This window comes from Caretta caretta, chromosome 12 (genome assembly GCF_965140235.1).
Source record: "Caretta caretta isolate rCarCar2 chromosome 12, rCarCar1.hap1, whole genome shotgun sequence".
Taxonomy (NCBI): domain Eukaryota; kingdom Metazoa; phylum Chordata; order Testudines; family Cheloniidae; genus Caretta; species Caretta caretta.
In genome coordinates this window covers 8,731,666-8,748,238 of record NC_134217.1, presented here as the reverse complement: position 1 = coordinate 8,748,238, position 16,573 = coordinate 8,731,666, and the positions used below count along the sequence as shown (strand labels likewise).

General features: G+C 46.6%; 1 protein-coding gene across 1 annotated transcript in view; it reads left to right on the top strand.

Moving 5' to 3' along the window:
• Positions 1 to 16,573, top strand: part of GNAO1 (G protein subunit alpha o1) — a 297,622-nt gene that overhangs the window by 277,756 nt on the left and 3,293 nt on the right. Inside the window, exon 7 of the mRNA XM_048817046.2 lies at positions 7,007 to 7,160. Within this exon, the coding sequence (XP_048673003.1) occupies positions 7,007 to 7,160 (154 nt within the window). The remainder of the gene's footprint in view (positions 1 to 7,006; positions 7,161 to 16,573) is intronic.

Below are 16,573 nucleotides of genomic sequence, written 5' to 3'. Positions count from 1 at the left end.
CATTCCTACAAGATCCCGCCTGAAACTAACTCACACAAATCATAGTAGGAGCATAGGAGGGTGCCATACTCCGGCTGGAGTAAGATACAGATTGATGGCAGGGCTCCTGAAGGAAACCTACCACCATGGGAAGGAGCTAGGGGGAAGCAAGGAAAAATACAAATCCACAGTCTTCCTTGAGGGTCCTAAACTCTCTGGGGTTTCCCTGCAGATCTTGAGACACTAAAGGTTTGGAGGGCCAACTCTCCCCACCCTTCCCACAGAGGGACAAACTGCTCATCCTTTGATGGGATGATTCAGAGGAACTCCAGGAGTTAAAATTCTTGGAGCTTCCTGGGCCTAACACAGGTTTTTCCCTTCCCCAGTGACACTACAGCCCAAGGAGTACTATATGCGTCACTCTCTGGTTGCACTATAATTACCATTGTTTTTGATGAGCCCCTGTACAAACATCAGGTAACAGGCTACTCAGAATGTTCCTGCAGGGACTGAGAGCGAGAAGAAAAAGCATTAAGGATAGAAAGGCAGCATGGGCCAAATCAGTGATCCCTGATGTAGTTGTATTAAACAGGGATGAATTTGGCTCAATATATTCATTTTCAGAATGCTAAATGAGGTTGAACGTGGAACTCTTTTCACCTATTACTCATACGTCCAGTGCTCATGGCATAATTACGTCTACTTTCAAAGGAAACTGCAGGGGAGGAGCAGGGGGTTAGGTCACATTGTCAAGCATTTTAGGCCTAACATTAAGGTTTTCTATTTTATTATTATAGGATCATCATCAACAACATGTACTAGGAGTAGAAATGTTGAAATGAGGTTTTAAAAATACATCAATAAGACTCGGCTTTTTGGATTTAAACTTTACCCTGAAATGTTGGAAGCACTAAACACCACAGCCTTTGAGCTAGTGCAGGCGAATAGAAAGTGAAATGGACTAGAAACGGAGTGAAACAAACCAATCTGGTCTCAGGGTTCAAGTTCAATGAAGTGCAGGGTAGAAATAAACATGACTGAAAGGGTGTGAGCAGACATAAGGAAAAGTCAACTCCATTTTTTTTAATTCTTTGTGGTTTAATTATCTAAGGGGTTCTTAGTGAGGCCAGTAAAGGATATGTATTAATCTATGTGGTTTAATTAGGCCTCTCACAAGAGAGCCTGTTAGTGTGATGCTATTAAGTCTCCAGAGTGTGGACTCTAAATTGGTTAATCAGGCCATCTTGAGAGTCTCAAGCCAGCCAGTCTCAGTGTCACAGGCAGGACCAGAGCCCAGTTATTAAAGCCTCCAGGGCTATTATGAGCTGCAGGCTGCAGCCATAGCGAGCCAGAACCTTAGCACAGGGTAAGTCCACTTTGTGCCATGACAGCCATACAAAGGAGATTTAAAGCTGCCCTGTAGGGCAGCTCCCAGTCCCCCTGACTTAAAGACTAAGGCCATTATGTAGTATATTCCCTGCCCTCACAAGGCCTCTTCCTGTTCCTTATGCTAAAGGGGTCGGGGAAACAACTGAGAGAGGCTGCCATAAATCAGGGTAGCCCGTGCTGGGGGAATCTTCAGCTGCCCGTTTAGGGCAGTTTTAAGGCCCTTTGCACTGCTCGGGCCATGCAAAGGGACCTTGTGGGCTACGATATGACATGTTAATTGGTGCTTCTCCATTGTCCTGCAGTAGGACACTAATGTTAACCTAGCAGAATTGAGCAACTAATATATAAAGACCAATGTCCAGCTATAGAGAGAGGAGAAACTGCTCATTTTGTTAACAACTCTTTCCAACCTCATGAACTAAGAAAATGCCATAGAATCATAGAATATCAGGGTTGGAAGGGACCTCAGGAGGTCATCTAGTCCAACCCTCTGCTCAAAGCAGGACCAATGCCCAGTTAAATCATCCCAGCCAGGGCTTTGTCAAGCCTGACCTTAAAAACTTCTAAGGAAGGAGATTCCACCACCTCCCTAGTAACGCATTCCAGTGTTTCACCACTCTCCTAGTGAAAAAGTTTTTCCTAATATCCAACCTAAATCTCCCCCACTGCAACTTGAGACCATTACTCCTTGTTCTGTCATGTGCTACCACAGAGAACAGTCTAGAGCCATCCTCTTTGGAACCCCCTTTCAGGTAGTTGAAAGCAGCTATTAAATCCCCCTCATTCTTCTCTTCCGCAAACTAAACAATCCCAGTTCCCTCAGACTCTCCTCATAAGTCATGTGTTCCAGTCCCCTAATCATTTTTGTTACCCTCCGCTGGACTCTCTCCAATTTCTCCACATCCTTCTTGTAGTGTGGGGCCCAAAACTGGACACAGTACTCCAGATGAGGCCTCAATGTCGAATAGAGGGGAACGATCACGTCCCTCGATCTGCTGGCAATGCCCTACTTATACAGCCCAAAATGCCATTGGCCTTCTTGGCAACAAGGGCACACTGTTGACTCATATCCAGCTTCTCGTCCACTGTCACCCCTAGGTCCTTTTCTGCAGAACTGCTGCCAAACCATTTGGTCCCTAGTCTGTAGCGGTGCATTGGATTCTTCCGTCCTAAGTGCAGGACTCTGCACTTGTCCTTGTTGAACCTCATCAGATTTCTTTTGGCCCAATCCTCCAATTTGTCTAGGTCCCTCTGTCTCCTATCCCTACCCTCCAGCGTATCTACCACTCCTCCCAGTTTAGTGTCATCTGCAAACTTGCTGAGGGTGCAATCCATCAGAGTTACTGAGCCAAATTGAGTGGCTGAATCAATCAATGGATAAAATTTCTTGACTTCCTATCTGTCCAGTTACTTATCACTGTTTCCTAAAGTCTCCATTACTTAAAAGATAACAATGCTCACTCGCTCTTGCCCTGGCCCCCTTCCTTCCTTACCCACTCAGTGGCTTAGGGTATAAGTTTGAGTTTTCAAAATGAATGAATCTATGAGAATGAGGGCACTATCGTGGGAAAGCCTGGAAAGAGAGCTGGCATTTACTTTCTGAATAGTTCTTGAACTAAAATTTGCTTTGAGTGGCTTCCAATGTTATGTAGTGATGCTGCATAATAAATTCATTGGCTAATGAATAATATTTACATCCATGATGACAAACCTGGCTCGTGGTTAGCTGAAAACAGCCATGTGACAGTCAATGAGATTCTGTTATTTACCGCCACAGAGTTGGCCAATCACATATATGCAAACAAGTGCATTCTGACTGGTTGCAGCTAAATTCAATGAAAAAAATCTTCGTCACCTGCTCAAGAACTGCTTTACGTTTTGAAACATTTGAGGGGTTTCCATGTATTTGCAAAGGAAAATTTAGGGACTGGTCTTGCAAGAAGTCCACATGCCCCTGAAGTCAGAGTTTGCACATGGAGGATTTTCAGGATCAGATCCTCAGTCTAGTGTATTGTGGAATACCCGACCATGTTAGAGAGCAGGACACTCAGAATGTGGGTTATATTAACACCATACTTCAGTGGACACCAGCTACAGTGTTGATCCCACAGTGAAAAAAGTTTGGCAGGAAAAATTTATTCCCCCTCTCCCCCCCCCCCCATCAGAAAATTTCTACATGAATACTTTTCAGTCAGGGCTTTTTGTTTCCTTTTCAATTCACATTTAATAGAGGACAGTAAGGAGAGCGTGGTTATTTATTTATTTAACTTGACTCAGGTAAAAATGTTTGCCCCTTTAACAGAGCACAGCAACAGGTAATGAATGTCTATATGACACAACAGCCCCTCTCCTACTGAAACAAATCTCTGCCCTAACCAAAAAAAAAAAAAGAAAATATCTAACCTACATGGATATTTAAATTCATAATGTAGTCTGCTAGCTTCAGATAATAGTAACTGGCTCCTTCCTTTGAGCATGCTTCCAGACTTACTTCTGCTCTTGTTCTTTGGGAAATGTTTTACTGAAGAGTGAATCTTGCTTTGTGACCTGAAGATGGCATGGGTAGGATTCTTATTGATCAACCTAGGGAATAGGTTCCAGAGTTCTGGGGCCTGCAATTGACAAGGTTATTTTTCTAGCTCTGTCAAATTCATAAGTGACTCTCATAACTCCCATGACACATACACTGGTCTGAGAATCGATCTCTCGGTTGTTTGTGTGTCAGTCTCATTGCTCTTCTTCTAAAATGAGCAAGGGATAAAAGCCCTGCATATCTCCGTTTTCTTAACCCCGTGATATCTGTTTCCGTCTCCCTCCAGTGCAGGTTTGTTCCAAGTGGTACATTTAATAGTGGTGTGTCTAGTTTCGTTTTGAATGACTTAAGCAGTAGAAATGCCATCAGCTCTCTTGGGAGACTATTTCACAAAGTAATAGAATTCATTGCTGGGCAAATGTAACTATTGCACTGCATGACTTTGATAAAGGACAACATTTTCATCTTAGCCTTAACTAGGGCCCTATTTTTTGCGCTTGTGGTTTTGTCGGTACAATAATCAAAGAGGCAAACTTGCCCTGGCAATTTATGGACACAAAATGTGTGACCGGTGTCTAAAGTCTGGCCTATGATTGTAAGAAGAATGATAGCAAATGGCATTTGGATTTTTTTTTTTAAAGGCAAGTTTATGCAGAGAAAAAAATTTACTGTTGAAAGGACCTGTGGTACAGTATATCCTTGTCTTTGCTGCAGTCCCAGCAGTCCCTGCTTTAATGACTTGTGTATATAACTGTTCATATAAATGAAGCATCTCAAGCCATTGAACATGATGGAATGCAATTGAAGCACTGAGAGTCAAAACACTGTTTCATGATATTCTGTGATTTCTGGCAGCTAATTCATACTAGCTCAACCTTGTCTTGTCTTTTTTTTTTCCTTTTCATTGCTTTCTGGTGACAAGTCCTATAGCATCATTAAAAAAACCAGACCTCATGTGACCCTCACCAGATTACGAGAGGGACATTTAATTAAGAAGCTGCCGAGAAGCCACCAAACGCAGTGTTCAGAGTAGCATCCAATACAAAGAGATTCACTAAAACTCTCTCTTAGGGCTTGTCTACACGAACAATAAGACTGCAGCAAGCTGGGGGTGAATCTACTCCACACTAACCTGGCATGGCCTCCCTGTTAACGGGACTAGCTCAAAGTTCTCAAACTCTTAGCACGCGTCAGCAAGGTGCACACAAACAGCTAGACAACGGCAGGCTCCCATCGGGTAGATTCACACCCCAGCTTGGCATGGTCTCATTGTTTGTGTAAATAAGCCTCTCGGTCAAAGTCCTGGCACTGAAGAGCTTCCCAATAGGAGCAATGTCTCTCAGGTAACCAGCAACAGAGTGCTATCAGGAGGGCAGTGACACTGGCCAATGAATAGAAGTTTGGTTCATTTTACATCTTCAATATGTTGAATCCTTTAGGGCCAGGACTCTTAACAATGCCTGCTCTTACTAGGAGATATTCAGAGAGACTGAAGACTTTCAAGGGGGACAAACTCTGCTCCTTTCAAAACTAGGAGCACCACCATGTTTATGTAGCATGAATGTAGCCCACAGTGGTTATGGAGGAGTAATGCCATGTGTCTGATGCTACTTGGCTGGCAGGTATCTACTGACAGATACATAGGTACTGTGTTCACTGTGGGAGCACAGGGCTACTTCAATACATGCCTCAATTTCCACTCCATCCTGGAGCCTCAGTAGTCCCTGATCTGGCATTCCTATAAGAGTGAGATTCACCACGGTACCCTTTTCTCCCCACGCCACCGAAAAAGTATGCTGCCTTGCAGAGCGAATGCCAGAGCAGCTGCTGCTCAATTGCCGAGCTCTGCTGAGCAGTCACCAGGAGAGATCACTGGGAAGTTTGACAGATTTTTCCCCCCCATTGAAAAAAATATATATATATATATTCATCACAAACAAAACTGCTCAGGAAACAGGGTGAGTTTGACAAATTTTCCATCTCAAAAAAAATTTGAAGAGAAAAGTCTCGAAGTTGTTGGAATGTTTTGTTTCAACATTTTCTAAATGAAAGAATTCTGGTTCAGAACAACTTTTCATTTAAAAAAATGAAAGCTAGTAAGACTGGACCAAAAGGGTTAAAAAGGACAAAAAAAGATCAAAATGAAACATTTCAAAAAAAGTTACAACTGACCCAAGACCAAAAAGTCCAGTTTTTCAGTTCACAAATATTTGAGATTGATTTTTTGTCTTATTTGAGATGGAAAAAACAGCAAACTCTTGAAAAGGTTTACAGGGTGGGAAAACTGTTTCCCACCCAACTCTACTCTCCACTGCATAATGGTGGCCAGCAAGACGCAAAACCGAGCATGGAAGCTTCTGTTTTCTCTGCCTCATGGAGGAGGTGAGGCACCATTCCACCCAGCAGAACAGACAGGCCATGCAATGTAGGGCCTGGGTATCTGAGGAAGGACTTTGTTATGATTTCATTAACTAGGTTGATTTGATGGGGGTGAGAAAGGGCCTACAGTCTGCTTTATTCTCCAGTCCTGACCATTTTCTAGTTCCCCTGAATTTGAAAGCAAGATCAATCACTTTATGACCAACAACAACAACTTGTAATTCTGCAGATTAAGAGGAGACTAATGAAATGTCATGCTTCTGGGCATCCATGGATAACTGCAAGATTCAGGAAGTATGCGCCTCCACCCCCATGTTCTGCACTGTACAGGTGGTCAGATACATTATGGGGGCTTTTCACCTTTCTTAGAAGCTTCAGGTATTGATCACGGCTAGAAGCAGACCTTTGGTCCAATCAAGAATGGCAAATGGTAGGTCGTGTCATCATGGGAGGCTCTGTTGCGGTCCTGTGCCCTCTACTAGGATTCTGTTCTGTTGAATACTAAGTAACTTCACGTGGATTTGATCTGAAGAGAATAAAACTGTCTCCTTGTCTTTTGTAACTGTCTTGTGTTATATGAGTGTCCTGTGTTAGAAAACGTGTTTTCTAACCATTTCCCAGAGTTTGGTTTGGTAAACAGTCTCCTTTCCTAAATCTAACTTTTCCTTTATCTCTCTCCCCCCCTGCCTGTCTCTCTTTTCCTTTCTGACCTGCTTCCTGGTGTAGAACCGCATGCATGAGTCTCTCATGCTCTTCGACTCCATCTGTAACAACAAATTCTTCATCGATACCTCCATCATTCTCTTCCTCAACAAGAAAGACCTATTTGCCGAGAAGATCAAGAAATCACCTCTGACCATCTGCTTCCCTGAGTATACAGGTATGTGTCATGACTCGGACAGCCCAGCCTACCAGTCAGGAAGCAAAAGATGAAAGAAGTAATCTTGCAACACTGGGGTGCAGAGGAGAAGTGACACTTGATGTGCCCTAAAGTTATATGGTGCCTTGAGGGGGTGTCTGTATTGACGGGTGTCTTACGGACAGTTCTTGTGGGGGTAACACTGAATGGTCCTATGCTGTCCATGGGACACGCAAACCTCAAGACACCATATGAACTTACGAAGCATCAAAATACAAAACTCCACCAATAACTAATGGAGTAATGTAACAATGTTAATTGTAGTAATATTAAGAATTTTTTTTCCTCCTTCCTTATAAGCTCACGATCAAACTCTGCCCATGGCTCTACTTCTGATATGTTTAGCAGGTTCAACTTTCAAGGGAATCACCAGCCAACGATTGTAAGGTTCCAGTCCTGCAAACACTTACACACATATAGAAGCATAGGGACCTCCTGGGTCATTGAGACCAGTCCCCTGCTATGGCAGGCAACCCTGTCTTACCATCCCAGTCAAACTTATACACATGCCTAACTTTACTACTGTGAGAAGTCCCACTGAAATCAATGGAACTACTCAGGGTTGTAAAGTTCGCTACATGTGTAGGTGTTTGCAGGACTGGGGCCTGAGTTATCTACTGACAGTATGGCCCCTTCTTCGAGAGGGTGGGGTCTTCCAACCAATCCATCTTCTGGTGTTTGCTTTGGCTACAGCTGGTTGGTTGTCAGAGCAAAAAGATGCCAAAAGGTCATTTTTTTGTTTAAGGGAAATTCATGGCACACAATAGTTTAATGGATATTAAGTTGTTTGTTGTGGGAAATTATGAGAAGTCAAATAAATATCCTTTACAGCACAATATAAACTACTGAACTCCATTGAGTAATGTTTACCAAACAATTTAAACCCTTCAAAGAAAAGAAAAAGAAACCACCAGACTGCATTAAACTGATAGGCAGCTACATTGTCTAAAAGTTCACAACGGAGTCTTGCTCCTGTAGCAAGACGGCTGAAATGACAACGACCAATGATTTTTATAGTGAAAACACCCTAAAAGTAATGGCTATGACAAACATACAGCCTAGCTACGGCAGGTTCTTCTCTCCAACAGGAGCATAGGCGTTACCAGACTGGATCAGACATGTGGTCCATCTAAACCAGTATCGGGCTTCCAACAATGGCCAGTACTAGATGTAAGAACCCCAGAAGTAGGTAGATGTTGGATAATTAGGTCTCGTATAAAGAGATCTCAGATTGACATATGTACAGAGAGAACTTTACTGTGCATGTTTAGAGCAACAGTCTTTAACTAATCAGCATCACCCCAGTGAGATAAGAACGATTACCTCCATTTTACAGAGACGTGCCCAAAGACACACAATACATCAGTGGTGGAGCTGGGTCTAGAAGGCATATTTCCTCAACTGTTTGTCTTGCCTACTTTATTAGGCCGTGCTGCCCTTCTGGTCTCTTGCCCAAGACTCCACAGCAAAACAAAAGCAGAGGATGCAGGACATTCCGACTGCAAGTCCCGTGCTCATGCATCCAGATCATAGTGCCAAAGTGAATGGTTTGCCCCAGAATTGGCAGCTTTAGCAAAAATCCAGTGTTAGTTATGTTACCATCCAAACAGATGGAGAGTGAGCCAGTTGAGGGAGTGAAAACACAGACTTTGGCAGGATTATTTTACACTCTTGAGTCTGTGTGTGTGTTGCAGAGGGACTCTCTTATTACACTTTTACACATCATTCAGCTAAATCATATGCTACCTTTGCCCTCAACCAAATCTGTACACACAGATCCATGCATATTAAAGGGCAGAATGCAGGGTAAGTACATAACTCCCAGAAGTGTGCACTATGCGGATGACAGAAAGAAGAAAAAAAAGCCTTTAATGTGGAACATTCCAGTAGTTAAAATTGGCCAGCCCCAGAGCAGAGGGAAAATGAGGCTTCCACTCACAATTACACAGTTAAGACTGGTCAGCCATTTGAGTAGTCCAATTGGCCAATCATTCCCCTTTTTGAATAATGAGGACGACGTCTGGATTTTGCAAAGAGGACATGATTGTGAGTCATGAAAATAAAAGTCTGGTTTATGACTGAATCGCAGAGAAGAACAAAATATTTTATTCCTCATCTTAATTATTTATTAATGGCAAAATCATTTTTTTCTTTAAAAAATTAAGGGGGGGGAGAAACTTAACCTTGCGACTGGCAGCTCAATTGGCCACTATGGCATTTGGATATTAAGGGTTTCAAGTCATTCATTGAAACACTCACTATCTGTGGAAGAACCAGCTATACACTGAGCCCTATGCCTGCACTTCTTAAACCAACCTGAAGAAGGGCTCTGGGTACGCATGAAAGCTTGTCTCTCTCACCAACAGAAGCTGGTCCAATAAAAGCTATTCCCTCACCCACCTTGTCTCTGTAACACCCTGAGATCAACATGGCTACAACAACATTGCATGCTTCATAAACTGTGTTATTTTGTGTCTTTGGTAAGGTTTCTAGCCTACAGCCTTTACTCACGAGAGAAAAGGCTGCAGGATTGGGTCCGCTGGTTCTTAAAGTGGAGGGATGTTTTTAGAAAATTTTCTGTTAATTTGTTTCTCACATATTTACTCCCTTGAAAATGTTTAGGTTTTGTGAAATTTCAGGAGAAAGGCATTCTGTGGGCAAAAAGCTGTGAAATCACAAAATCCTAGGTTTGCCTGGGGAAAACAGCTTGGCTTGGAAAATATAGCATGGAAAGGTCTTGGAAACCAAGAAACAATTCTGAATTTATAACAAGAGGCAAAACTGCTCAAAATTCTGAAGGTTTCAAAAGTTGTTGTAAATATTTCACATACCTCTGAAATCTTTCTTCTAGAGTTCGGCTTCAGTGATCATAAAGGGGATTCTTTAGTAAGGCTGCTGGACACAGACAGACCCTCTGGTCGTTCTCTCTGATTCCAAGACTAACACAGCCAATGCTGCTTAGTGCCCACCGACAGGGTCTCCCTTTGTCCTGGTCAGGAATAAGCAAGAATGGAATGGACTGCTGTCTATCAAATAATCCTCCATAGCTCTCAAACAAGTTTCTACACTACTGGGGCACCTCTTTGTGGCAACATCTGGGGATCAGCTCTCACCTGGTCTGATGTCCTCTCCATTAGTTGCTTGCTCCATGGCCTCTCTCTGAACTTGAGGTGCTCCCTCTTCATGTCTTGGCCCTTCAGCCAGGTTACGATAGTCCTCCGCTTCTGGGGTGCCAAAGTCCCACTGGACAAATTGTCTTATCTTCTGATCCACTTTGAAGTTTGGGCCACTTTCCCAATGGCCAACAGGGGAACCGAGGCCCACCCACTACTCTGGGTTCCAGCTCAGGGAACCCTATCCCTAGCAACCACAGTCTGCTCAAGCTCTGGTCCTGTTGCTTTGTCCCTGAGCTCTTTCCTACCTCTCCTCTCTTCTCTATCTTCTGGCCCATTTCTGGGTTTACCCCTGGAGCTTCCTCCACTTCCTGGGGCTACTTCACCCCTCTCAACTTCCTACCAGAGTCTGTAATCCAAGGCAAGATACCAGGGCTTAGTCTCTCCCTAGAACTCCTCCTTGTCCCTAGCCAAGGACTCAAACTCCCCTCTGGGGTAACTACAGATCACCTTCCTAGAGCCCTTTTCTCTTATCACCAACTCCCTCTGTTTATAAGCCTAGCCAAGCTCCTCCCCCAGCTGGGTTTCATCAGCTATCAGCAGGGTGACCATATTTCCCTGTGGTGAATACGGGACACCTGGGAAAATTACTCGTATTCAAGTGAGTTCCATGGCAATCAATCAGAACTATGCAGTACAAACTTTCAAATTAACATCAAGTTGACTGAGCCCCGTTTAAAAGAAATAGTGCATAGTTGGATTCTTTTTATTTACCTTCTTATCTTTAAGGCTTTAGGGTTCTCACAGGGAGAGGTGACACACACACATATACACACACTCCTGTACACCTCTCTCACACGGCGGGGTGGGGAGGTGACCGACTGATCCAACCCTCCAGGTGCTCTCTGCCCTCCATGCCTGGCTGGGACCCCCGGGATTCACCCGCCTATCCTGATACCTGGTGCCACGTCTTCCCGCGGCAACACATGGAGGGGCATGCAGGGTCACATCCCCCCCCCCCAGATTTCTGCCAGGATTCACACCAGAATGTGGCCAGCAGCAGCCTTTTGGCACTGTGTGGGCAGGAAGGGACGGGAGCTGCTTCCAACTGCAGGAGGGGGAAGGGATGGCCTGGCCCGTGTCTTTGCAGAGCTCGTCTTCCGCCCCACCCCACCCCCGCTCCCCCATGGCGGGAAGCAGCTTGTCCCTTCCTGTCCGCACAGTGTCGAAAGGCAGCTAACACCTCCAAGCTGCTGCCGGCCACTGACATAACCCAGCCGCCCCCCGGCTATCGCGCGGGCAGGAAGGGGTTAAGCCCTAAGGCTGCATTGTGCGCCAGGGCCCAGGGAACCTGACTGCAGGGGCTACAGCGAACCTGGCCAGAGAGGTGGCTCAGCAGGAGCCGGTGCCTAGGGGACAGAGCAGCCCCGGGCTCCCTGGGGGCAGGACCCAGGCTGGGGGGGGGAGGGGGAGTGAAGAGGGGGCTAAGCCCCTGCCCAGGGCGCTGCTGTGGAGCCTGCAGGGCCGGGGCGTGAACAGGCTGGAAATCGCTTCCCCCACCACACTCCAGAGCTGAGCTGAGGGGCGGAGAGGCTTCCCTGTGCCAGCGCTGTGCAGGGGGTTTGGCGCATGCAGGGCTCGGCTCCTCCTGGCCAGCGCCCCGGGCAGAGGGCAGAGGGCTTTCCCGGGGCGCCAGCCCAGCCCGAGGCAGTGAAGGAAGGAAGGAGCCTGCCGGCCAGGCTGTTGGCTCCGACCAGGGGCTGGTTCTCCGTGCAGCGCTGGGAGCGAGACGCGCCCCGCTGGGGGGATATGGAGGAGCGGGGCTGGCGGGGCGGGTGAAGAGGCAAAGCAGGGAGAGGACAGCGAGAGGGAGTGCATGTAAAGGGCCAATGGGTGGGCAGCAAAGGCGACACGTAATCGGCTGCTGCCTGGCGCCTGCCCGCACTCACCAGCCACCGCAGCGCACAGCCAGTGCCAGCCGGAAACGGGAGCGGGGTCGGGGCCCTGCTGGTCGAGAGCCGGCACGCAGCGGGGGCTGCGCGGACAAACCAGCCGGGGGAGCGGCCAGCCCCACGCGCTGCAGCTTTGCCCCCCCCCCAATTGTCAGCCACTGGACACCCCCCCACACTCACTGCTGGTAGGCGGGCAGCGGGTGAGCAGGGATCTGGCAAGCAGCAGGAGCTGCCAGTACTGATGGGGGGCAGGATATAGAAAATACTGGACAATTTGCCTGTTTTTAGGAAAAAGTCGGGACATCTGCAGGACGGCTTAAATATGGGGCTGTCCCTTTAAAAACGGGACATCTGGTCACCCTAACCATACAGGCGGCCTCTGGAGGAAGGCCAGGGCCTGACAGGTAACTAGCCTGATTTTACTTGTTCGGGCCGTGTCGGGGGTGAACACCCCATCACACCCTCTCAGAAGTTAGAAGGGTTCTTACTGAGTGATTATAGAGTGCTCAGGCCTAGATCCTCAAAGGTAATTAGGCGCCTTGAAATCAGTGGGAGTTAGGCACCTAAATACCTTTGAGACACTGGACCTCAGTCCCTTTCTCACAGGGATTCAGCCTGCTGCTTTCACCTCATTCCTAGCCCCAGCCAGTCCAGGAAGCAAGACTCGTGACTGGAGTCAAACTGGTCTCGGGACATGCCACCAGTGAGTCATTTGGCTGGCCCTTGCTCTTGCTTTTTACATACAAACCTATGTAGCTGCTCAGTACAACAACATTGTCGGACATTTCTTCCACTTACTGGATATCTCCTGACAGGATGCTCATTTTACACTAGTCAAAGAACGGTGCCTTGGGTGCGCTGACCCATGAGGTGCACCATGAGATGTATCAGCACTTACTTATCAAATAGACTGAAACAAATCAAATACAAGTAACGGAGTCGGGATTAATCCACCCAAGAGAATAGTTCCACTGGTCCTGAGGAAACCCAGGGATGGAGATAATCAGCTGCACCTGTTTAACAATCCTCTTGCGCATCTCTTGCTAACCCATCCCCCCAGCCATCCCTCAGCTGGAAGGAGAAGTGACTTCAGCTTCTTTCTCAATAGCCTTCCTCTTCTCTTCTTTCACCCTTTCTCCCCCAGCTTTGCACTTCTCCAGGGGATGGGATGGGTGCTCAAAGGAGATGATAAGCAGTGTGGAGCAGGGCCAGTAGCGTGGGGGAGCAGATGAGGAAAGAGGAGGCAAAGGAAAAGCTTTATGAAAGACAGACCCCTCCTGAATTAAGTTTGGCCTTGAAGGACTGATCTGTCTTGCATAGAGGCTTTTCCACGGGTGCCAAATTTTTGTCCAAATCGGATCAATGCCATTTTACAGAGCACTATAATCCACATCATCTTGTGTACGACTGCTGATTACATCTTCCAACACACCTGAGAACTGATCATCCCCTCATATGGGCTTCCCTGGGGTTTGGATGCAGGTAGCCAGCAAGCTAATTGGGCCCCAGCTGTGTTCCCATTCCCAAGAAAATGGCAACATCATCCCTGTTTAGGGTACAGTACAGCAGACTATGTGCAGGCCCTCTCAGGCTTAAGCCAACCACCCTCTCTCCTTCAGATGCGACCTAACATGGGGATGTTCACTCCTCCAAGAAATAGCATTAAAATAAAGGAACAGAGCCAGAGAAGGAGAGCTTGAAAAGGAAACTAACTCTCCAGATCGTAGCAGCTCTTCAGAAGATGCCTGGCTCTGTGCATTTCAGCAAGGGGCCAGGCCTCAACACTCTCACCATCATAAGCTGCTTAGTGTAATAACATGTATTCTTCAGCTGTAACAACTGACCCTCCACCCTCTCCAGACCATCAAGCCAACATTTGACAAAGATTTCAAGTTCTGCCCTGTCTAATAGGCTGTAGGAGCTGATAGGCCCCTTAGAGAACACAGGCCCTTCTGGACATTTCTTTTTACACAGTACAAACTGTTGCAGCAGCATGTGGAGTGGGACCTCAAAACAGGCCCACGACAGCGCTGGCCTCCACTCACACCCTGGCTGGGGTAAGGGGACGAGGTTCTCAAAATGAACCCCCAAAAGCCTGTCACTGAAGACCGGCGGGGCGGGGGTGAGACCTGTGATATGGGTGGGACCAGGCTGCTGGCAGACGGTGGAGCTCTCACCCCAGTCAAGGGGCTATTTCCCTTACCCCTGCCCAGAAAGGAGCCTGGTGCTTCTTCTCCAGTGGGGAGTCCACGTGTCCTCTCCCCTCACTCCTGGGCTAGGTCTGCCACAGGCAGGGCCTCACGCTTGTCAGCCTGGGTGATGCCACCGCCTCCTGGCCTGGCAGTAGCGCAGCTGGTGTGACCCAGCAGCCCCTGGTGAGGGTGGTGCCCATGCCTGGCATCAAAATGGCCCACCACTCTGCAGCCATCTTGTCGGTAATTTTAATTAGTCAGTACTTAGCGGTGTGCGTGTTGGTTTTGCATCTGGTTGCACCTGTCAAGTCTGTTCCCCCCAATCTATTTGATTAACGTTACAAGCCTGATTCCGGTCTCCGTTACAGCCGTGTAAATCAGGAGTAATTCCATTGTACCAAGGGAGGAGAAACGGGCCCTGTTGGTCAGTGTTGTAGGGCGGTTATTAGAAGCGCCTGATGCCCTGTGAAACACGACTGATGTGATTCATAGGCAACCTCCATTTCTCACAGGTTATTATAGTTTCCATTGTAATAGCACTGACCATAATAATCCACTTACTGGGCATTGCTGGAACTGCTGGATACTTCTGTAGGAGTCCTACAGCTGAGTGCACAGGTGTAACCCTGGAGGAAGTCTATGAATATTAAGGAATTTACTCTGGCTGTATAGTGATGTAACTGTGAGTATAATGAAGGCCTAGGCCCAGATTCACAAAAGTATTAAGGAACTAGCACTGCTTTCAATGGAAGCTCGGAGCCTAAATACCTTTGTGCATCTGGGCCTAGTGTCCAAACCTGAGTTTGGTGCCTTGTGGTTCTTGGCTTTCCCTGTTGCATTATGTCTCTAATCACTACAGCAACAGAAGGAGCATGGGGGATGCCGCTCCCAGGTTTGCTGTAGGGATTTGGGTTGCAAGTGAAATGCAGAAAATCAAGCTCACGTATAAGCCTCTAAATATGTTTTCATTTCAGCTTGTAGCAGTAGTTACATGGATGCACCCGTGATCATTTTCCCCCTTTGTAACGCTTGTGGAAAGGATCAACATGTTCCAAGCTTATCTCCATGGGCCCAGATACTTTTCTCAATGCATTAACTGGGGCAAAATAGTGAGATTCCTCAGCGTAGCTTGGACTGTAGTAACCTGGGGGTGGGTGGAGCTTTGGCTGAATCAAGCACAAGTGGTGCTTAGGGTAGGTCTACACTTAAAAAGCTTCACTGTAGCGCTTTTAGTGAAGAGTAGCTAATCCATCTCCCCAAGAGGTGGTAGCTATGTTGACAGGGAAGCCCTCCTATTGACATACACCGACCTAGCCCCTAGTGTAGACAGCACTATCTGCGTCACTCAAGGATCTGGATTTTTCACCCCCCGAGCGACATAGTTATCCCGATGTAAGTTTGTAGTGTAGACCTGGCCTTCGTTTTCCATGTTTGTACGGATGCGCACCGATTAGCAGTTCCCTGCTGTTCCTGTGAAGTCACTGTACCTGACCCCGCTGTTGCCGGTGTCAATTAGGAGTAACTCCATTAAAGTTAGTGCGGTACAAAGCAGGTCTGAGCGCTAACTTTCTGATGCTTTTCCTCTCGCACCATCTCTTTGTTTGTTCTCCTCCTATTGATAATGTGGCTCCCAGTTGGAGACACAAATATCAGAGCTTCCAAGATAGTGTCAGTGCATTAATCTTTGATGTGACCAGCAAAATTAGAACAAACAGCAGGTTCGGCCCTTTTGGGTGTCTTTGCAATGGATAAAGAAGGCCGTCACGCTTGTCTAGTGTGTTTGCTTTTTAATTTTTCTGCTTATTTTTCACCTCAGAAATATCAGGACTATCAAGTCTCATCTCCCCTGGGGTTTCTGGAAGTCTCCTGGTGGTGCGGAGACCTGGAGGGGGAGCTTTCTATAACTTTAATTAAAGGGCTGCAGAATCCTGAATCTTTAAGAGGGAGGTTCATTCCCCCAGCTGTTCATCCAGGTGTTAGCGTTAAATAAGAGTTTAAAAACAAAAACAATGAGCAAGATCTTCAGCTTGTGTAAACAAGTAAGTGGAGTTAGCCAATTTACACTAGCTGAGGCTCTGATCCAAAGAGTTTTGAAATCCCTTTTCTTCTCTGATGCT